Source organism: Phyllobates terribilis, unplaced genomic scaffold, assembly GCF_046119375.1.
Source record: "Phyllobates terribilis strain yellow unplaced genomic scaffold, ASM4611937v1 Scaffold_17__1_contigs__length_24005725, whole genome shotgun sequence".
Classification (NCBI taxonomy): Eukaryota; Metazoa; Chordata; class Amphibia; order Anura; family Dendrobatidae; genus Phyllobates; species Phyllobates terribilis.
Window position 1 is genome coordinate 16205858 of NW_027362777.1, and position 25699 is coordinate 16231556.

The 25699-nt window shown below is 44.8% G+C and overlaps 2 protein-coding genes across 2 annotated transcripts in view; both read right to left on the minus strand.

Moving 5' to 3' along the window:
• Positions 1–25699, minus strand: part of LOC141176123 (uncharacterized) — an 85098-nt gene that overhangs the window by 3223 nt on the left and 56176 nt on the right. The gene's annotated exons all lie outside the window — the stretch shown is intronic.
• LOC141176160 (gastrula zinc finger protein XlCGF66.1-like) lies at positions 175–24768 on the minus strand. Its single transcript, XM_073660157.1, has 5 exons — positions 24685–24768; positions 2165–2314; positions 1856–2035; positions 1649–1772; positions 175–200 (listed from the first exon to the last, which is right to left on the minus strand). The coding sequence occupies exons 2-5, from the start codon at positions 2240–2242 to the stop codon at positions 175–177; spliced, it is 408 nt and encodes a 135-aa protein (XP_073516258.1). The 5' UTR covers positions 2243–2314; positions 24685–24768.

Below are 25699 nucleotides of genomic sequence, written 5' to 3' on the forward strand. Positions count from 1 at the left end.
TTTTCTGTCAGGTGAGTTTCAAGAAGAAATATTAGACATTGAAACAGAACTTTTTATAATAGTGCAAAGATGAGGGGTCTTAAATTTAGATCTCGGGCATTGGGAAGAGGTAATGGAGACCTTCTTTTAAAGACTACCAGGGAGTTACAGAGTCACATAAGTGAGTCAGGCCGATCACACCAAAATCAAACAAAATGAACCTGTAAAAAAAGACAGAATAAAAGATATGTTACATCCCCAACAACAACGTATATACAAGGGAGAGCTCCAACACTAAACCGGAGTCACACTCATTTATGGTGAACCATTGGAGCTACTATGAGTCCTGACCAGAAGAGTAGAGAAAGTATTAGTGCCCCCATTTCAGGAGAGATTGTGCAGTAATCTGAATTCCTTAGGACTGAAAACATAATGGAATTTATGACGCGGTGTGAATCCATGAAACCAGGGCTAGAGTCATGCCAACACATCTCCTGCAGGTGTGAATAAATGTATATTTTTGCCATCACCTAGGCACAGCTTAGAGATATATCATGGCACAGGTGTAATGATTTTTATGTAGTTTATCAAGATCCTGTCTGAAGTTAGTTGGTTTAAAAAGAAATTGAAAAGTCAGGATAAAGGGAAACTCTGTTGTTATTGTACAGAAATTCACACTTGCCCCTCACTGCACATTTAATGTTGTAGATCATAAAAGTGAAGTTTGACCAGAAAGACTGGACCTGGTCTTGTAGGGACCATATGAGCACATTCAGCCACACAGAAGGGAGAGAAGGTAGATTCATCCAATAAGATATCAGGGATCTAGGAAGCCAACAGCATCATTACCCTTCGCTTTCTCTTACAGGCCCATCATAATTTTGATTTTCTCACTTGTCAGCACATTCTATGTACGCTGTCATTTGGCTTTGTAGTTTATAGATCTGGGCAGGTAATGGTCAGCGTCTCCTAATCCCAGGGGGAGGTGGATCCTCCAGGTTGTAAGTTCTACAGAAAAGATATTTTATAATTACACATAGTAATGTGAAAATTTTCGGATGGAGGAAAATGTTGTGGTCTAGCGGTAAAATGATGATCACACGATTGTGATACAGCTGGACTACACCACCGATAAAGCAGCCACAGCCCGTGACTGAGAAGAATCTGTGACTTGTCAGCATTTAGTACCCAGTACTCACCTGGGTAGTCATATGTAGGAATCTCCTCTTTACACCGCTCATCACCCCTCACATATGTCTCTGTAGTATTAATATGGGTCAGATTTTCACCCTGAAACAAATATTGTAAAAGTCACAGACAGATGGAGAAGTCACATCTATGATCAGCTCTAATCCTGCCATCTCCACCATTCTCATTACACAAGTATAAAACATATAATACTGGTGGATAAAACAAAACTAAGCACAAGACCTTCACAGCCATCTACACATCATAGGGGAGATCTCATGATATCTTCTCTCCATCTACCTGATGATCCTGAGGAACATTGGGATCTTCTTGTTTACAGTCCTGTGGAAGAAGAGGATGGGGACATCTCTCTGGTGTTGTCCTCTTACTGGATAGATCTGGAGGAAACACATACAGGGACTGAATTCATTCTTTACATACAGATAATTATAGGCTGTGTGTATTTAGTCCTGTCTATTACCTGGTGATGTGAGGGGCTGGGGAACCTCCATCATGACGTCCTTGTACAGATCTTTGTGTCCTTCTAAATACTCCCACTCCTCCATGGAGAAATAGACGGCGACATCCTGACACTTTATAGGAACCTGACACATACAATGATATCGTCATCCCCCCGATCCCTTCATAGCATTACTGTATAATGTCCCAGCATTCCCAGCAGTGTCACCTCTCCAGTCAGCAGCTCAATCATCTTGTAGGTGAGTTCTAGGATCTTCTGGTCATTGATGTCCTCATGTATCAGGGGGTGAGGTGGAGGCCTCGTGATTGGGCTCAGGGGTCTTCCCCGTCCCTCAGACACAGGGTCCTGACAGCGCTCACTAGAGGTCTTCTTCACTACTGTGTAATCCTGGTTATGGAGAGACACATTACTAAATCTCACTCCAGACATTTCCAGAGTCCTCACCTCTCCAGTTCTGTTCATCTGTTATTCCCATAGATAAGAATGATGTAATGTGATGTCATCAGAATCTCTCACCTCTCCAGTAAGCCGGAAGAGGATCTCTAGGGTGAGGTGTAATATCCTCTCCGCCATCTTGTCTCTGTCCATATCCATCCTTGATAGGTGATTTAGAAAAATTCTCTTATATAGAAGATCTTCATTGAGAGGATCCGATATTGTAGAGACCTGAATGAGAAGAAGATGAGCCGATATAACATCATAAAGAATTCTGTGTATTAATACAATTACTGGAGACAATAAGGGAAATATATCAGTAGATGTGTAGATGTTGTATTCTCTAGTCTTTTATGGACTGGAACATAAGTTGAATTGATGACTTAGACATCTCCTCCATACTTCCAATCACTGGCTAAGTTGGCCACTGCTGCAGTAAGAATCACCCAGAAACCCAAGCAGCAATGGTATTTTTATTATTTTACAACATTCTGCTTTTGTCCCTGACATACTAATAAAACCTATATATTTTAGGCCACAGACAACAAGCAGTTTCTTCCTCGTCTCGGCAGCTGAATACGTTTCTTATAGACTCATCTTCCATAACGCTAATTCTCGTCATATACATTACACGTGACATGAGAAATAACAACTTCATAATGACGACGACATCTTAATCTTCTAATACAGCTCTAGAAACAAATTTGGCCACAGTCCGTCGCTGACCTCATCATCACCGACTGTCCACATGAATGTTTCCCGTCTTTCCCAGGTTATAATCTTTTATCACGTTAGATCTCATTTATAAGAGCTTGTTTGTAAGAACACAGACAGGAGTTATTTGATGCGAATGTCTCCATGTACAGTGTTTTTCTTTTCTGGATATTATGTTTCTTTTAGCATTTTTATGTAGGCTTCCATATATTACATGAAAAACACCAAAAAAAGAAAACCAAGTGTTAAAACATAAAATAAAATTGGGGTTGGCGGGACTGTGACAACATTATACTGTATGTGGGGGATGGCAGGACTGTGACAACATTATACTGTATGTGGGAAGATTGCGGTACTGTGGGAACATTATACTGTATGTGGGAAGATGGCGGGACTGTGACAACATTATACTGTATGTGGGGGATGGCAGGACTGTGACAACATTATACTGTATGTGGGAAGATTGCGGTACTGTGGGAACATTATACTGTATGTGGGAAGATGGCGGTACTGTGAGAACATTATACTGTATGTGGGTAGATGGCGGTACTGTGACAACATTATACTGTATGTGGGAAGATGGTGGTACTGTGGGAACATTATACTGTATGTGGGAAGATGGTGGTACTGTGAGAACATTATACTGTATGTGGGAAGATGGTGGTACTGTGAGAACATTATACTGTATGTGGGAAGATGGTGGTACTGTGAGAACATTATACTGTATGTGGGAAGATGGCGGTACTGTGGGAACATTATACTGTATGTGGGGGTGGGGGTATTGTGGGAACATTATACTGTATGTGGGGGGGGTACTGTGGAAACATTATACTGTATGTGGGGGGGTATTGTGGGAACATTATACTGTATGTGGGAAGATGGCGGTACTGTGGGAACAGTATACTGTATGTGGGAAGATGGCGGTACTGTAGGAACATTATACTGTATGTGGGAAGATTGCGGTACTGTGGGAACATTATACTGTATGTGGGAAGATTGCGGTACTGTGAGAACATTATACTGTATGTGGGTAGATGGCGGTACTGTGGGAACATTATACTGTATGTGGGAAGATTGCGGTACTGTGAGAACATTATACTGTATGTGGGAAGATGGCGGTACTGTGAGAACATTATACTGTATGTGGGAAGATGGCGGTACTGTGGGAACATTATACTGTATGTGGGGGTGGGGGTATTGTGGGAACATTATACTGTATGTGGGGGGGGGTATTGTGGAAACATTATACTGTATGTGGGGGGGGTATTGTGGGAACATTATACTGTATGTGGGAAGATGGCGGTACTGTGGGAACAGTATACTGTATGTGGGAAGATGGCGGTACTGTGGGAACATTATACTGTATGTGGGAAGATGGCGGTACTGTGGGAACATTATACTGTATGTGGGAAGATGGCGGTACTGTGAGAACATTATACTGTATGTGGGAAGATGGCGGTACTGTGGGAACATTATACTGTATGTGGGAAGATGGCGGTACTGTGAGAACATTATACTGTATGTGGGGGGGGTATTGTGGGAACATTATACTGTATGTGGGGGGATGGCGGTACTGTGAGAACATTATACTGTATGTGGGTAGATGGCGGTACTGTGGGAACATTATAGTGTATGTGGGAAGATGGCGGTACTGTGGGAACATTATACTGTATGTGGGAAGATGGCGGCACTGTGAGAACATTATACTGTATGTGGGAAGATGGCGGCACTGTGGGAACATTATACTGTATGTGGGAAGATGGCGGTACTGTGAGAACATTATACTGTATGTGGGAAGATGGCGGGACTGTGATAACATTATACTGTATGTGGGTAGATGGCGGTACTGTGGGAACATTATAGTGTATGTGGGAAGATGGCGGTACTGTGGGAACATTATACTGTATGTGGGAAGATGGCGGTACTGTGAGAACATTATACTGTATGTGGGAAGATGGCGGTACTGTGGGAACATTATACTGTATGTGGGAAGATGGCGGTACTGTGGGAACATTATAGTGTATGTGGGAAGATGGCGGTACTGTGGGAACATTATACTGTATGTGGGAAGATGGCGGGACTGTGATAACATTATACTGTATGTGGGTAGATGGCGGTACTGTGGGAACATTATACTGTATGTGGGAAGATGGCGGTACTGTGAGAACATTATACTGTATGTGGGAAGATGGCGGTACTGTGGGAACATTATACTGTATGTGGGAAGATGGCGGTACTGTGGGAACATTATACAGTGTGGGAAATAGAGGTACTATGAGAGCATTATATTGAGAGGCTTAATGACCGCAGTCGCTCCTGTGACCGGGCCCAGCCAACACCAACCCCTGCTGCAGCTGGATGTGTGTTCTTGGACTGACATTCAGCTTAGTGCCACAATACACGCTGCCGACCAATCAGAGGCCAGCAGCTGACATCGGCATGTACGTCATTAGGGGCGCGTGGAAGTAACATCATCCTCTCCTGTCGCTTCCAGCTGAAGTCAGCGGCAGCTCCAGAAAAAGACACCGCGCGGAGAGGGAGCGGAGAGAAGGCGAGTGTAATGTTTTTTTTTAAATCAGCGAGTACACGGTGCCCTTGGCCATAACACTACATGTAAGAGCATGGGCTGTGCATTATACTACATGGATGACTGTGGGCTGTGCATTACGCTACATGTACGGACTATGGGCTGCACATTATACTACATGTACGGACTATGGGCTGTGTATTATACTACATGTACGGACTATGGGCAGTGCATTATACTACATGTACGGACTATGGGCAGTGCATTATACTACATGTACGGACTATGGGCTGTGCATTATACTACATGTACGGACTATGGGCAGTGCATTATACTACATGTACGGACTATGGGCTGTGTATTATACTACATGTACGGACTATGGGCAGTGCATTATACTACATGTACGGACTATGGGCAGTGCATTATACTACATGTACGGACTATGGGCTGTGCATTATACTACATGTACGGACTATGGGCAGTGCATTACACTACATGTACGGACTATGGGCTGTGCATTATACTACATGTACGGACTATGGGCTGTGCATTATACTACATGTACGGACTATGGGCTGTGCATTATACTACATGTACGGACTATGGACAGTGCATTATACTACATGGATGACTGTGGGCTGTGCATTATACTACATGTACGGACTATGGGCTGTGCATTATACTACATGTAAGAGATGGGCTGTGCATTATACTACATGTACGGACTATGGGCTGTGCATTATACTACATGTACGGACTATGGGCTGTGCATTACACTACATGCACGACTATGGGCAGTGCATTATACTACATGGATGACTGTGGGCTGTGCATTATACTACGTGTACGGACTATGGGCTGTGCATTATACTACATGTACGGACTATGGGCAGTGCATTATACTACATGTACGGACTATGGGCAGTGCATTATACTACATGTACGGACTATGGGCTGTGCATTATACTACATGTACGGACTATGGGCTGTGCATTATACTACATGGATGACTGTGGGCTGTGCATTATACTACATGTACGGACTATGGGCTGTGCATTATACTACATGTAAGACTATGGGCTGTGCATTATACTACATGTTCGGACTATGGGCTGTGCATTATACTACATGTACGGACTATGGGCAGTGAATTATACCACATGTACGGACTATGGGCAGTGCATTGTACTACATGGATGACTGTGGGCTGTGCATTACACTACATGGATGACTATGGGCTGTGCATTACACTACATGGATGACTATGGGCTGTGCATTATACTACATGGAGGACTATGGGCTGTGCATTATACTACATGGATGACTATGGGCTGTGTATTATACTACATGTACGGACTATGGGCAGTGCATTATACTACATGTATGACTATGAGCTGTGCATTATACTACATGTACGGACTATGGGCAGTGCATTATACCACATGTACGGACTATGGGCAGTGCATTATACTACATGGATGACTGTGGGCTGTGCATTATACTACATGGATGACTATGGGCTGTGCATTACGCTACATGTACGGACTATGGGCAGTGCATTATACTACATGTACGGACTATGGGCAGTGCATTATACTACATGTACGGACTATGGGCTGTGAATTATACTACATGTACGGACTATGGGCAGTGCATTATACTACATGTACGGACTATGGGCAGTGCATTATACTACATGGATGACTGTGGGCTGTGCATTATACTACATGGATGACTATGGGCTGTGCATTACGCTACATGTACGGACTATGGGCTGTGCATTATACTACATGTACGGACTATGGGCAGTGCATTATACTACATGTACGGACTATGGGCAGTGCATTATACTACATGGATGACTGTGGGCTGTGCATTATACTACATGGATGACTGTGGGCTGTGCATTATACTACATGGATGACTATGGGCTGTGCATTATACTACATGGATGACTATGGGCTGTGCATTATACTACATGTACGGACTATGGGCTGTGCATTATACTACATGTACGGACTATGGGCTGTGCATTATACTACATGTACGGACTATGGGCTGTGCATTATACTACATGAATGACTATGGGCTGTGCATTATACTACATGTACGGACTATGGGCAGTGCATTATACTACATGTACGGACTATGGGCTGTGCATTATACTACATGTACGGACTATGGGCTGTGCATTATACTACATGAATGACTATGGGCTGTGCATTACACTACATGCACGACTATGGGCAGTGCATAATACTACATGGATGACTGTGGGCTGTGCATTATACTACATGTACGGACTATGGGCTGTGCATTATACTACATGTACGGACTATGGGCTGTGCATTACACTACATGCACGACTATGGGCAGTGCATTATACTACATGGATGACTGTGGGCTGTGCATTATACTACGTGTACGGACTATGGGCTGTGCATTATACTACGTGTACGGACTATGGGCTGTGCATAATACTACATGTACGGACTATGGGCAGTGCATTATACTACATGTACGGACTATGGGCTGTGCATTATACTACATGGATGACTGTGGGCTGTGCATTATACTACATGTACGGACTATGGGCTGTGCATTATACTACATGTATGACTATGAGCTGTGCATTATACTACATGTATGACTATGAGCTGTGCATTATACTACATGTACGGACTATGGGCTGTGCATTATACTACATGTACGGACTATGGGCTGTGCATTATACTACATGGATGACTATGGGCTGTGCATTATACTACATGGATGACTATGGGCTGTGCATTATACTACATGTACGGACTATGGGCAGTGCATTATACTACATGTACGGACTATGGGCAGTGCATTATACTACATGGATGACTGTGGGCTGTGCATTATACTACATGGATGACTATGGGCTGTGCATTATACTACATGTACGGACTATGGGCTGTGCATTATACTACATGGATGACTATGGGCTGTGCATTATACTACATGGATGACTGTGGACTGTGCATTATACTACATGTACGGACTATGGGCAGTGCATTATACTACATGGATGACTGTGGGCTGTGCATTATACTACGTGCACGGACTATGGGCTGTGCATTATACTACGTGTACGGACTATGGGCTGTGCATTATACTACATGTACGGACTATGGGCAGTGCATTATACTACATGTACGGACTATGGGCTGTGCATTATGCTACATGTACGGACTATGGGCTGTGCATTATACTACATGGATGACTGTGCGCTGTGCATTATACTACATGTACGGACTATGGGCTGTGCATTATACTACATGTATGACTATGAGCTGTGCATTATACTACATGTACGGACTATGGGCTGTGCATTATACTACATGTACGGACTATGGGCTGTGCATTATACTACATGTACGGACTATGGGCTGTGCATTATACTACATGTACGGACTATGGGCAGTGCATTATACTACATGTACGGACTATGGGCAGTGCATTATACTACATGGATGACTGTGGGCTGTGCATTATACTACATGGATGACTATGGGCTGTGCATTACGCTACATGTACGGACTATGGGCTGTGCATTATACTACATGTACGGACTATGGGCAGTGCATTATACTACATGTACGGACTATGGGCAGTGCATTATACTACATGCACGGACTATGGGCTGTGCATTATACTACATGGATGACTATGGGCTGTGCATTATACTACATGGATGACTGTGGGCTGTGCATTATACTACATGTACGGACTATGGGCAGTGCATTATACTACATGGATGACTGTGGGCTGTGCATTATACTACGTGTACGGACTATGGGCTGTGCATTATACTACGTGTACGGACTATGGGCTGTGCATTATACTACATGTACGGACTATGGGCTGTGCATTATACTACATGTACGGACTATGGGCTGTGCATTATACTACATGGATGACTGTGGGCTGTGCATTATACTACATGTACGGACTATGGGCTGTGCATTATACTACATGTATGACTATGAGCTGTGCATTATACTACATGTACGGACTATGGGTTGTGCATTATACTACATGTACGGACTATGGGCTGTGCATTATACTACATGTACGGACTATGGGCTGTGCATTATACTACATGTACGGACTATGGGCAGTGCATTATACTACATGTACGGACTATGGGCAGTGCATTATACTACATGCACGGACTATGGGCTGTGCATTATACTACATGGATGACTATGGGCTGTGCATTATACTACATGGATGACTGTGGGCTGTGCATTATACTACATGTACGGACTATGGGCAGTGCATTATACTACATGGATGACTGTGGGCTGTGCATTATACTACGTGTACGGACTATGGGCTGTGCATTATACTACGTGTACGGACTATGGGCTGTGCATTATACTACATGTACGGACTATGGGCTGTGCATTATACTACATGTACGGACTATGGGCTGTGCATTATACTACATGGATGACTGTGGGCTGTGCATTATACTACATGTACGGACTATGGGCTGTGCATTATACTACATGTATGACTATGAGCTGTGCATTATACTACATGTACGGACTATGGGTTGTGCATTATACTACATGTACGGACTATGGGCTGTGCATTATACTACATGTACGGACTATGGGCTGTGCATTATACTACATGTACGGACTATGGGCAGTGCATTATACTACATGTACGGACTATGGGCAGTGCATTATACTACATGGATGACTGTGGGCTGTGCATTACGCTACATGTACGGACTATGGGCTGTGCATTATACTGCATGGATGACTATGGGCTGTGCATTACGCTACATGTACGGACTATGGGCTGTGCATTATACTACATGTACGGACTATGGGCAGTGCATTATACTACATGTACGGACTATGGGCAGTGCATTATACTACATGTACGGACTATGGGCTGTGCATTATACTACATGGATGACTGTGGGCTGTGCATTACGCTACATGTACGGACTATGGGCTGCACATTATACTACATGTACGGACTATGGGCTGTGTATTATACTACATGTACGGACTATGGGCAGTGCATTATACTACATGTACGGACTATGGGCAGTGCATTATACTACATGTACGGACTATGGGCTGTGCATTATACTACATGTACGGACTATGGGCAGTGCATTATACTACATGTACGGACTATGGGCTGTGTATTATACTACATGTACGGACTATGGGCAGTGCATTATACTACATGTACGGACTATGGGCAGTGCATTATACTACATGTACGGACTATGGGCTGTGCATTATACTACATGTACGGACTATGGGCAGTGCATTACACTACATGTACGGACTATGGGCTGTGCATTATACTACATGTACGGACTATGGGCTGTGCATTATACTACATGTACGGACTATGGGCTGTGCATTATACTACATGTACGGACTATGGGCAGTGCATTATACTACATGGATGACTGTGGGCTGTGCATTATACTACATGTACGGACTATGGGCTGTGCATTATACTACATGTAAGAGATGGGCTGTGCATTATACTACATGTACGGACTATGGGCTGTGCATTATACTACATGTACGGACTATGGGCTGTGCATTACACTACATGCACGACTATGGGCAGTGCATTATACTACATGGATGACTGTGGGCTGTGCATTATACTACGTGTACGGACTATGGGCTGTGCATTATACTACATGTACGGACTATGGGCAGTGCATTATACTACATGTACGGACTATGGGCAGTGCATTATACTACATGTACGGACTATGGGCTGTGCATTATACTACATGTACGGACTATGGGCTGTGCATTATACTACATGGATGACTGTGGGCTGTGCATTATACTACATGTACGGACTATGGGCTGTGCATTATACTACATGTAAGACTATGGGCTGTGCATTATACTACATGTTCGGACTATGGGCTGTGCATTATACTACATGTACGGACTATGGGCAGTGAATTATACCACATGTACGGACTATGGGCAGTGCATTGTACTACATGGATGACTGTGGGCTGTGCATTACACTACATGGATGACTATGGGCTGTGCATTACACTACATGGATGACTATGGGCTGTGCATTATACTACATGGAGGACTATGGGCTGTGCATTATACTACATGGATGACTATGGGCTGTGTATTATACTACATGTACGGACTATGGGCAGTGCATTATACTACATGTATGACTATGAGCTGTGCATTATACTACATGTACGGACTATGGGCAGTGCATTATACCACATGTACGGACTATGGGCAGTGCATTATACTACATGGATGACTGTGGGCTGTGCATTATACTACATGGATGACTATGGGCTGTGCATTACGCTACATGTACGGACTATGGGCAGTGCATTATACTACATGTACGGACTATGGGCAGTGCATTATACTACATGTACGGACTATGGGCTGTGAATTATACTACATGTACGGACTATGGGCAGTGCATTATACTACATGTACGGACTATGGGCAGTGCATTATACTACATGGATGACTGTGGGCTGTGCATTATACTACATGGATGACTATGGGCTGTGCATTACGCTACATGTACGGACTATGGGCTGTGCATTATACTACATGTACGGACTATGGGCAGTGCATTATACTACATGTACGGACTATGGGCAGTGCATTATACTACATGGATGACTGTGGGCTGTGCATTATACTACATGGATGACTGTGGGCTGTGCATTATACTACATGGATGACTATGGGCTGTGCATTATACTACATGGATGACTATGGGCTGTGCATTATACTACATGTACGGACTATGGGCTGTGCATTATACTACATGTACGGACTATGGGCTGTGCATTATACTACATGTACGGACTATGGGCTGTGCATTATACTACATGAATGACTATGGGCTGTGCATTATACTACATGTACGGACTATGGGCAGTGCATTATACTACATGTACGGACTATGGGCTGTGCATTATACTACATGTACGGACTATGGGCTGTGCATTATACTACATGAATGACTATGGGCTGTGCATTACACTACATGCACGACTATGGGCAGTGCATAATACTACATGGATGACTGTGGGCTGTGCATTATACTACATGTACGGACTATGGGCTGTGCATTATACTACATGTACGGACTATGGGCTGTGCATTACACTACATGCACGACTATGGGCAGTGCATTATACTACATGGATGACTGTGGGCTGTGCATTATACTACGTGTACGGACTATGGGCTGTGCATTATACTACGTGTACGGACTATGGGCTGTGCATAATACTACATGTACGGACTATGGGCTGTGCATTATACTACATGGATGACTGTGGGCTGTGCATTATACTACATGTACGGACTATGGGCTGTGCATTATACTACATGTATGACTATGAGCTGTGCATTATACTACATGTATGACTATGAGCTGTGCATTATACTACATGTACGGACTATGGGCTGTGCATTATACTACATGTACGGACTATGGGCTGTGCATTATACTACATGGATGACTATGGGCTGTGCATTATACTACATGGATGACTATGGGCTGTGCATTATACTACATGTACGGACTATGGGCAGTGCATTATACTACATGTACGGACTATGGGCAGTGCATTATACTACATGGATGACTGTGGGCTGTGCATTATACTACATGGATGACTATGGGCTGTGCATTATACTACATGTACGGACTATGGGCTGTGCATTATACTACATGGATGACTATGGGCTGTGCATTATACTACATGGATGACTGTGGACTGTGCATTATACTACATGTACGGACTATGGGCAGTGCATTATACTACATGGATGACTGTGGGCTGTGCATTATACTACGTGCACGGACTATGGGCTGTGCATTATACTACGTGTACGGACTATGGGCTGTGCATTATACTACATGTACGGACTATGGGCAGTGCATTATACTACATGTACGGACTATGGGCTGTGCATTATGCTACATGTACGGACTATGGGCTGTGCATTATACTACATGGATGACTGTGCGCTGTGCATTATACTACATGTACGGACTATGGGCTGTGCATTATACTACATGTATGACTATGAGCTGTGCATTATACTACATGTACGGACTATGGGCTGTGCATTATACTACATGTACGGACTATGGGCTGTGCATTATACTACATGTACGGACTATGGGCTGTGCATTATACTACATGTACGGACTATGGGCAGTGCATTATACTACATGTACGGACTATGGGCAGTGCATTATACTACATGGATGACTGTGGGCTGTGCATTATACTACATGGATGACTATGGGCTGTGCATTACGCTACATGTACGGACTATGGGCTGTGCATTATACTACATGTACGGACTATGGGCAGTGCATTATACTACATGTACGGACTATGGGCAGTGCATTATACTACATGCACGGACTATGGGCTGTGCATTATACTACATGGATGACTATGGGCTGTGCATTATACTACATGGATGACTGTGGGCTGTGCATTATACTACATGTACGGACTATGGGCAGTGCATTATACTACATGGATGACTGTGGGCTGTGCATTATACTACGTGTACGGACTATGGGCTGTGCATTATACTACGTGTACGGACTATGGGCTGTGCATTATACTACATGTACGGACTATGGGCTGTGCATTATACTACATGTACGGACTATGGGCTGTGCATTATACTACATGGATGACTGTGGGCTGTGCATTATACTACATGTACGGACTATGGGCTGTGCATTATACTACATGTATGACTATGAGCTGTGCATTATACTACATGTACGGACTATGGGTTGTGCATTATACTACATGTACGGACTATGGGCTGTGCATTATACTACATGTACGGACTATGGGCTGTGCATTATACTACATGTACGGACTATGGGCAGTGCATTATACTACATGTACGGACTATGGGCAGTGCATTATACTACATGGATGACTGTGGGCTGTGCATTACGCTACATGTACGGACTATGGGCTGTGCATTATACTACATGGATGACTATGGGCTGTGCATTACGCTACATGTACGGACTATGGGCTGTGCATTATACTACATGTACGGACTATGGGCAGTGCATTATACTACATGTACGGACTATGGGCAGTGCATTATACTACATGTACGGACTATGGGCTGTGCATTATACTACATGTATGACTATGAGCTGTGCATTATACTACATGTATGACTATGAGCTGTGCATTATACTACATGTATGACTATGAGCTGTGCATTATACTACATGTACGGACTATGGGCTGTGCATTATACTACATGTACGGACTATGGGCAGTGCATTATACTACATGTACGGACTATGGGCAGTGCATTATACTACATGTACGGACTATGGGCAGTGCATTATACTACATGGATGACTGTGGGCTGTGCATTATACTACATGGATGACTATGGGCTGTGCATTACGCTACATGTACGGACTATGGGCTGTGCATTATACTACATGTACGGACTATGGGCAGTGCATTATACTACATGTACGGACTATGGGCAGTGCATTATACTACATGGATGACTGTGGGCTGTGCATTACACTACATGTACGGACTATGGGCTGTGCATTATACTACATGGATGACTATGGGCTGTGCATTATACTACATGGATGACTGTGGGCTGTGTATTATACTACATGTACGGACTATGGGCAGTGCATTATACTACATGGATGACTGTGCATTATACTACGTGTACGGACTATGGGCTGTGCATTATACTACGTGTACGGACTATGGGCTGTGCATTATACTACATGTACGGACTATGGGCAGTGCATTATACTACATGTACGGACTATGGGCTGTGCATTATACTACATGTACGGACTATGGGCTGTGCATTATACTACATGGATGACTGTGGGCTGTGCATTATACTACATGTACGGACTATGGGCTGTGCATTATACTACATGTATGACTATGAGCTGTGCATTATACTACATGTACGGACTATGGGCTGTGCATTATACTACATGTACGGACTATGGGCTGTGCATTATACTACATGTACGGACTATGGGCAGTGCATTATACTACATGTACGGACTATGGGCAGTGCATTATACTACATGGATGACTGTGGGCTGTGCATTATACTACATGGATGACTATGGGCTGTGCATTACGCTACATGTACGGACTATGGGCTGTGCATTATACTACATGGATGACTATGGGCTGTGCATTACGCTACATGTACGGACTATGGGCTGTGCATTATACTACATGTACGGACTATGGGCAGTGCATTATACTACATGTACGGACTATGGGCAGTGCATTATACTACATGTACGGACTATGGGCAGTGCATTATACTACATGTACGGACTATGGGCTGTGCATTATACTACATGTACGGACTATGGGCTGTGCATTATACTACATGTACGGACTATGGGCAGTGCATTATACTACATGTACGGACTATGGGCAGTGCATTATACTACATGGATGACTGTGGGCTGTGCATTATACTACATGGATGACTATGGGCTGTGCATTACGCTACATGTACGGACTATGGGCAGTGCATTATACTACATGTACGGACTATGGGCAGTGCATTATACTACATGTACGGACTATGGGCAGTGCATTATACTACATGGATGACTGTGGGCTGTGCATTATACTAAATGGATGACTGTGGGCTGTGCATTATACTACATGGATGACTGTGGGCTGTGCATTATACTACATGGATGACTGTGGGCTGTGCATTATACTACATGGATGACTATGGGCTGTGCATTATACTACATGGATGACTATGGGCTGTGCATTATACTACATGTACGGACTATGGGCTGTGCATTACACTACATGCACGACTATGGGCAGTGCATTATACTACATGGATGACTGTGGGCTGTGCATTATACTACATGTACGGACTATGGGCTGTGCATTATACTACATGGATGACTGTGGGCTGTGCATTATACTACATATACGGACTATGGGCTGTGCATTATACTACATGTATGACTATGAGCTGTGCATTATACTACATGTATGACTATGAGCTGTGCATTATACTACATGTACGGACTATGGGCTGTGCATTATATTACATGTACGGACTATGGGCTGTGCATTATTATACTACATGTACGGACTATGGGCAGTGCATTATACTACATGGATGACTGTGGGCTGTGCATTATACTACATGGATGACTATGGGCTGTGCATTATACTACATGGATGACTATGGGCTGTGCATTACGCTACATGTACGGACTATGGGCTGTGCATTATACTACGTGTACGGACTATGGGCTGTGCATTATACTACGTGTACGGACTATGGGCAGTGCATTATACTACATGGATGACTATGGGCTGTGCATTATACTACATGGATGACTATGGGCTGTGCATTATACTACATGGATGACTATGGGCTGTGCATTATACTACATGTACGGACTATGGGCAGTGCATTATACTACATGTACGGACTATGGGCAGTGCATTATACTACATGGATGACTGTGGGCTGTGCATTATACTACATGGATGACTGTGGGCTGTGCATTATACTACATGGATGACTATGGGCTGTGCATTATACTACATGGATGACTATGGGCTGTGCATTACGCTACATGGATGACTATGGGCTGTGCATTACGCTACATGGATGACTATGGGCTGTGCATTACGCTACATGGATGACTATGGGCTGTGCATTACGCTACATGGATGACTATGGGCTGTGCATTATACTACATGGATGACTATGGGCTGTGCATTATACTACATGCACGACTATGGGCTGTGCATTATACTACATGGATGACTATGGGCTGTGCATTATACTACATGGATGACTATGGGCTGTGCATTATACTACATGTATGACTGTGGGCTGTGCATTATACTACATGTATGACTGTGGGCTGTGCATTATACTACATGGATGACTATGGGCTGTGCATTATACTACATGGATGACTATGGGCTGTGCATTATACTACATGGATGACTATGGGCTGTGCATTTTACTACATGTACGGACTATGGGCTGTGCATTACGCTACATGTACGGACTATGGGCTGTGCATTATACTACATGTATGGACTATGGGCTGTGCATTACGCTACATGTACGGACTATGGGCTGTGCATTATACTACATGGATGACTATGGGCTGTGCATTATATTACATGGATGAGTATGGGCTGAGCATTATACTACATGGATGACTATAGGCTGTGCATTATACTGTATGGAGGATTATGGGGAGTGCATTATACTTCTGTTATGGGGCCCCATTACTTCTATGTTTGCCCCTGGTGAGTGTAATAGTTTATTTTTTTTCTATACACTAAAGAACAGAGGCAGAACGGAGGACATATATCAGGATGGGGCCTAGGATAAGGGACATACATATACAGTGGGTACGGAAAGTATTCAGACCCCTTTAAAGTGTTCACTCTTTGTTTCATTGCAGCCATTTGGTAAATTCTAAAAAGTTCATTTTTTTCTCATTAACCCCTTTACAACCCAAGGTGGTTTGCACGTTAATGACCAGGCCAATTTTTACAATTCTGACCACTGTCACTTTATGAGGTAATTACTCTGGAACGCTTCAACGGATCCCCCTGATTCTGAGACTGTTTTTTCGTGACATATTGTACTTCATGATTGTGGTAAAATTTCTTCGATATCACTTGCGTTTATTTGTGAAAAAAATGGAAATTTGGTTAAAATTTTGAAAATTTTTCAATTTTAAAAATTTGAATTTTTATGCCCTTAAATCAGAGAGATATGTCACACAAAATAGTTAATAAATAACATTTCCCACATGTCTACTTTACATCTGCACAATTTTGAAACCAAAATTTATTTATTTTTATTAGGGAGCTATAAGGGTTAAAAGTTGACCAGCGATTTCTCATTTTTCCAACAAAATTTACAAAACCATTTTTTTAGGGACCACATAACATTTGAAGTAAATTTGAGTGGTCTTTATGCCAGAAAATACCCAAAAGTGACACCACTCTAAAAACTGCACCCCTCAAGGTGCTCAAAACCACATTCAAGAACTTTATTAACCCTTCATGTGCTTCACAGGAATTTTTGGAATGTGGAAGAAAAAAATTAACATTTAACTTTTTTCACAAAAATGTTACTTTAAACCCAATTTTTTTTATTTTCGCAAGGGTAATAGGAAAAAATAGACCCCAAAATTTGTTGTGCAATTTCCCCCATATGTGGGGGAAAACCACTGTTTTGGCTCATGGCAGGAAGGGAAGGAGCGCCATTTGACTTTTTGAATGTAAAATTTGCTTGAATAATTAGCGGACGCCATGTTGCATTTGGAGAGCCCCTGATGTGCCTAAACAGTGGAAACCCCCCACAAGTGACACCATTTTGGAAACTAGACCCCTCATGGAACTTATCTAGATGTGTGGTGAGCACCCTGAACCCCCAAGTGCTTTACAGAAGTTTATAACATGGAGCCGTGAAAATAAAAAAATCTAACTTTTTCCACAAAAATTATGTTTTAACCCCATTTTTTTATTTTCACAAGGTTAAGAGGAGAAAATGGACCCCAAAAACTTTTCTGCAATTTCTCCTGAGTACGCCAATACCCCATATGTGGGGAAAATACAGTGTTTGGGCGCACGACAGAGTTCAGAAGGGAAGGAGCAGTGCGTGTCCTTTTGAACGCAAAATTGGCTGGAATTGAGAGCGGATGCCTAAATAGTAGGGTGCCTAAATAGTGGAAACCCCCCACAAGTGACCCCATTTTGGCAACTACACCCCTCAAGGGGTATAGTGAACATTTTGAACCCAGAGGTACGACAGAATTTGATAACATTAGGTCATCATATTGAATAAGTTGTCATTAGTCTTGAGCGCAAGGAATTGTTTTTTTTAAAAAAAAATTTATGCCGTTGTGGTAAAATTGATAAGGCAGCTTTATTCTTCGGGTCAGTACGTTTACAGCGGTACCACATTTATATCGTTTTTCTATGTTTCGGCGCTTTTACACAATAAAATCTATTTTATAGAAATAACATTTTTTTGCATCGCTTTATTCTGAGAGCTAGAACTTTTTTATTTTTCAGCTGATGGAGCTGTATGGTGGCTTATTTTTTGTGGGACAAGATGACCTTTTCAGCGGTACCATTATTATTTATATTCGTCTTTTCGATCGCGTGTTATTCCAATTTTTGTTTTTGCAGTATGATGATAAAGCATTGTTTTTTGCTTAGTTTTTTATTTATTTTTTCTACCGTGTTCACTAAAGGGGTTAACTAGTGGGACAGTTTTATAGGTCAGGTCGTTCCGGACGCGGCGATACCAAATATGTGAACTTTTATGTTTGTTTTTTTTCATAATAATATTTATTGATAGGGACATTATATTTTTATTTTTGGTGGATTCTTTTTTGATTTTTTAAAATATTTTACAATTTTTTTTTTTTTTTTTTCATTTTTTAACACTTTTTTTAACTTTTATACTATTTCCCACTATGGGACTTGCACTTTTTTTACTCTGATCGCCTGTATAGCATAGGGATGGACATACATACTGCATAAGGGGCATAAAGGGGGCATTACACTTTGTGGAGGCATCATACATCCTGCATAAGGGGTATAATGGGGGCATTACACTGTGTGGGAGCATCATACACACTGCATAAGGGGCATAATGGGGGCATTACACTGTGTGGGGGCATCATACATCCTGCATAAGGGGCATAATGGGGGAATTACACTGTGTGAGGACATCATACATCCTGCATAAGGGGCATAATGGGGGCATTACACTGTGTGGGGGCATCATACATCCTGCATAAGGGGCATAATGGGGGCATTACACTGTGTGAGGACATCATACATCCTGCATAAGGGGCATAATGGGGGCATTACACTGTGTGGGGGCATCATACATCCTGCATAAGGGGCATGATGGGGGCATTACACTGTGTGGGGGCATCATACATCCTGCATAAGGGGCATAATGGGGGCATTACACTGTGTGGGGGCATCATACATCCTGCATAAGGGGCATAATGGGGGCATTACACTGTGTGAGGACATCATACATCCTGCATAAGGGGCATAATGGAGACATTACACTGTGTGGGGGCATCATACATCCTGCATAAGGGGCATAATGGGGGCATTACACTGTGTGGGGGCATCATACATACTGCATAAGGGGCATAATGGGGGCATTACACTGTGTGCGGCATCATACATCCTGCATAAGGGGCATAATGGAGACATTACACTGTGTGGGGGCATCATACATCCTGCATAAGGGGCATAATGGAGACATTACACTGTGTGGGGGCATCATACATCCTGCATAAGGGGCATTACACTGTGTGGGGGCATCATACATCCTGCATAAGGGGCATAATGGGGGCATTACACTGTGTGGGGGCATCATACATCCTGCATAAGAGGCATAATGGGGGCATTACACTGTGGGGGCATCATACATCCAGCATAAGGGGCATAATGAGGGCATTACACTGTGTGGGAGCATCATACATACTGCATAAGGGGCATAATGAGAGCATTACACTGTGTGAGGACATCATACATCCTGCATAAGGGGCATAATGGGGGCATTACACTGTGGGGGCATCATACATCCTGCATAAGGGGCATAATGGGGGCATTACACTGTGTGGGGGCATCATACATCCTGCTTAAGGGGCATAATGGGGGCATTACACTGTGGGAGCATCATACATCATACATAAGGGGCATAATGGAGGCATTACACTGTGTGGGGGGTATCATACATACTGCATAAGGGGATAATGGGGGCATTACACTGTGTGGGGGGCATCATACATACTGCATAAGGGGCATAATGGGGGCATTACACTGTGTGGGGGCATCATACATACTGCATAAGGGGATAATGGGGGCATTACACTGTGTGAGGACATCATACATCCTGCATAAGGGGCATAATGGGGGCATTACACTGTGTGGGGGCATCATACATCCTGCATAAGAGGCATAATGGGGGCATTACACTGTGGGGGCATCATACATCCAGCATAAGGGGCATAATGAGGGCATTACACTGTGTGGGAGCATCATACATACTGCATAAGGGGCATAATGAGAGCATTACACTGTGTGAGGACATCATACATCCTGCATAAGGGGCATAATGGGGGCATTACACTGTGGGGGCATCATACATCCTGCATAAGGGGCATAATGGGGGCATTACATGGTGTGGGGGCATCATACATCCTGCATAAGGGGCATAACACTGTGTGAGGACATCATACATCCTGCATAAGGGGCATAATGGGGGCATTACACTGTGTGGGGGCATCATACATCCTACATAAGGGGCATGATGGGAGCATTACACTGCGTGGGGGCATCATACATCCTGCATAAGGGGCATAATGGGGGCATTACACTGTGGGGGCATCATACATCCTACATAAGGGGCATAATGGGGGCATTACACTGTGGGGGCATCATACATCCTACATAAGGGGCATAATGGGGGCATTACACTGTGTGGGGGCATCATACATCCTGCATAAGGGAAATAATGGGGGCATTACACTGTGTGAGGACATCATACATCCTGCATAAGGGGCATAATGGAGACATTACACTGTGTGGGGGCATCATACATCCTGCATAAGGGGCATAATGGGGGCATTACACTGTGTGGGGGCATCATACATACTGCATAAGGGGCATAATGGGGGCATTACACTGTGTGCGGCATCATACATCCTGCATAAGGGGCATAATGGAGACATTACACTGTGTGGGGGCATCATACATCCTGCATAAGGGGCATAATGGGGGCATTACACTGTGTGGGGGCATCATACATACTGCATAAGGGGCATAATGGGGGCATTACACTGTGTGGGGGCATCATACATCCTGCTTAAGGGGCATAATGGGGGCATTACACTGTGGGAGCATCATACATAAGGGGCATAATGGAGGCATTACACTGTGTGGGGGGCATCATACATACTGCATAAGGGGATAATGGGGGCATTACACTGTGTGGGGGGCATCATACATACTGCATAAGGGGCATAATGGGGGCATTACACTGTGTGGGGGCATCATACATACTGCATAAGGGGATAATGGGGGCATTACACTGTGTGAGGACATCATACATCCTGCATAAGGGGCATAATGGGGGCATTACACTGTGTGGGGGCATCATACATCCTACATAAGGGGCATGATGGGGGCATTACACTGTGTGGGGGCATCATACATCCTGCATAAGGGGCATAATGGGGGCATTACACTGTGTGGGGGCATCATACATCCTGCATAAGAGGCATAATGGGGGCATTACACTGTGGGGGCATCATACATCCAGCATAAGGGGCATAATGAGGGCATTACACTGTGTGGGAGCATCATACATACTGCATAAGGGGCATAATGAGAGCATTACACTGTGTGAGGACATCATACATCCTGCATAAGGGGCATAATGGGGGCATTACACTGTGGGGGCATCATACATCCTGCATAAGGGGCATAATGGGGGCATTACACGGTGTGGGGGCATCATACATCCTGCATAAGGGGCATAACACTGTGTGAGGACATCATACATCCTGCATAAGGGGCATAATGGGGGCATTACACTGTGTGGGGGCATCATACATCCTACATAAGGGGCATGATGGGAGCATTACACTGCGTGGGGGCATCATACATCCTGCATAATGGGGGCATTACACTGTGTGGGGGCATCATACATCCTGCATAAGGGGCATAATGGGGGCATTACACTGTGTGGGGGCATCATACATCCTGCATAAGGGGCATAATGGGGGCATTACACTGTGTGGGGGCATCATACATACTGCATAAGGGGCGTAATGGGGGCATTACACAGTGTGGGGGCATCATACATCCTGCATAAGGGGCATAATGGGGGCATTACACTGTGGGGGCATCATACATCCTACATAAGGGGCATAATGGGGGCATTACACTGTGGGGGCATCATACATCCTACATAAGGGGCATAATGGGGGCATTACACTGTGTGGGGGCATCATACATCCTGCATAAGGGGCATAACACTGTGTGAGGACATCATACATCCTGCATAAGGGGCATAATGGGGGCATTACACTGTGGGGCATCATACATCCTGCATAAGGGGCATAATGGGGGCATTACACTGTGGGGGGCATCATACATCCAGCATAAGGGGCATAATGGGGGCATTACACTGTGGGGGCATCATACATCCTACATAAGGGGCATAATGGGGGCATTACACTGTGGGGGCATCATACATCCTGTATAAGGGGCATAATGGGGGCATTACACTGTGTGGGGGCATCATACATACTGCATAAGGGGCATAATGGGGGCATTACACTGTGTGGGGGCATCATACATACTGCATAAGGGGCATAATGGGGGCATTACACAGTGTGGGGGCATCATACATCCTGCATAAGGGGCATTACACTGTGTGGGGGCATCATACATACTGTATAAGGGGCATAATGGGGGCATTACACTGTGTGTGGGCATCATACATCCTGCATAAGGGGTGTAATGGGGGCATTACACTGTGTGGAGGATCATACATACTGCATAAGGGGCATAATGGGTGCATAACACTGTGTGGGGGCATCATACATCCCGCATAAGGGAAATAATGGGGGCATTACACTGTGTGGGGGGCATCATACATACTACATAAGGGGCATAATGGGGGCATTACACTGTGTGGGGGGCATCATACATCCCGCATAAGGGGCATAATGGGGGCATTACACTGTGTGGGGGGCATCATACATCCCGCATAAGGGGCATAATGGGGGCATTACACTGTGTGGGGGGCATCATACATCCTGCATAAGGGGCATAATGGGGGCATTACACTGTGGGGCATCATACATCCTGCATAAGGGGCATAATGGGGGCATTACACTGTGTGGGGGCATCATACATACTGTATAAGGGGCATAATGGGGGCATTACACTGTGGGGGGCATCATACATCCTGCATAAGGGGCATAATGGGGGCATTACACTGTGGGGCCAGTAAAGGGGTCCTGTACTATGAGAACAATACGTTTCCTCCCTTCCTGTCTCCATTGTTGGGTCGTATGTATCTATTACAGGAATCAGAACAAAAACCTTATGATTCTTATAAAGGGGCAACACAAGACCCCAAAAGAGTCTCGGTGCTGAAGGGGTTAATGCCCCCCTGCGCCCAGTAACGGGGTCTCCACATACCTCTACCTGCAGAGCCGCCACCACATATATGGCTGCTCTGTGCGCACAGGAGCTGTGATGAGGTCACAGGAGGGGAGGAGTCAGGGGTCACATGATCAGGGGCCTCAGTGGATGCAGGACTCTGCTGTGCTGGTTGTCATGGTGCTGGATGAGCTGAAGTTTATGTGTGGGGTCAGGAGGGGTTTACAGTGTGGATGTAGCAGAGCCGCGTGTGTACGAGGTGTACGGAGCAGAGCCGTGTGTGTACGAGGTGTACGGAGCAGAGCCGCGTGTGTACGAGGTGTACGGAGCAGAGCCGCGTGTACGAGGTGTACGGAGCAGAGCCGCGTGTGTACGAGGTGTACGGAGCAGAGCTGTGTGTGTACGAGGTGTACGGAGCGGAGCCGTGTGTGTACGAGGTGTACGGAGCGGAGCCGCGTGTGTACGGAGCAGAGCCGTGTGTGTACGAGGTGTACGGAGTAGAGCCGCGCGTGTACGAGGTGTACGGAGCAGAGCCGCGCGTGTACGAGGTGTACGGAGCAGAGCCGCGCGTGTACGAGGTGTACGGAGCAGAGCCGCGCGTGTACGAGGTGTACGGAGCAGAGCCGCGCGTGTACGAGGTGTACGGAGCAGAGCCGCGTGTGTACGAGGTGTACGGAGCAGAGCCGCGCGTGTACGAGGTGTACGGAGCAGAGCCGCGCGTGTACGAGGTGTACGGAGCAGAGCCGCGCGTGTACGAGGTGTACGGAGCAGAGCCGCGCGTGTACGAGGTGTACGGAGCAGAGCCGCGCGTGTACGAGGTGTACGGAGCAGAGCCGCGCGTGTACGAGGTGTACGGAGCAGAGCCGCGCGTGTACGAGGTGTACGGAGCAGAGCCGCGTGTGTACGAGGCTTACGGAGCAGAGCCGCGTGTGTACGAGGCGTACGGAGCAGAGCCGCGTGTGTACGAGGCGTACGGAGCAGAGCCGCGTGTGTACGAGGCGTACGGAGCAGAGCCGCGTGTGTACGAGGCGTACGGAGCAGAGCCGCGTGTGTA

Bases quoted from the DNA above. Each gene is read 5' to 3' on its own strand.
- LOC141176160 (XM_073660157.1), bottom strand. From the start codon at position 2,242: ATGGATATGGACAGAGACAAGATGGCGGAGAGGATATTACACCTCACC. The intron at 2,036-2,164 runs GTGAGAGATTCT...CTCCATAACCAG, and splicing joins TCTTCCGGCTTACTGGAGAG to GATTACACAGTAGTGAAGAA. The intron at 1,773-1,855 runs GTGACACTGCTG...TGTATGTGTCAG, and splicing joins TTGAGCTGCTGACTGGAGAG to GTTCCTATAAAGTGTCAGGA.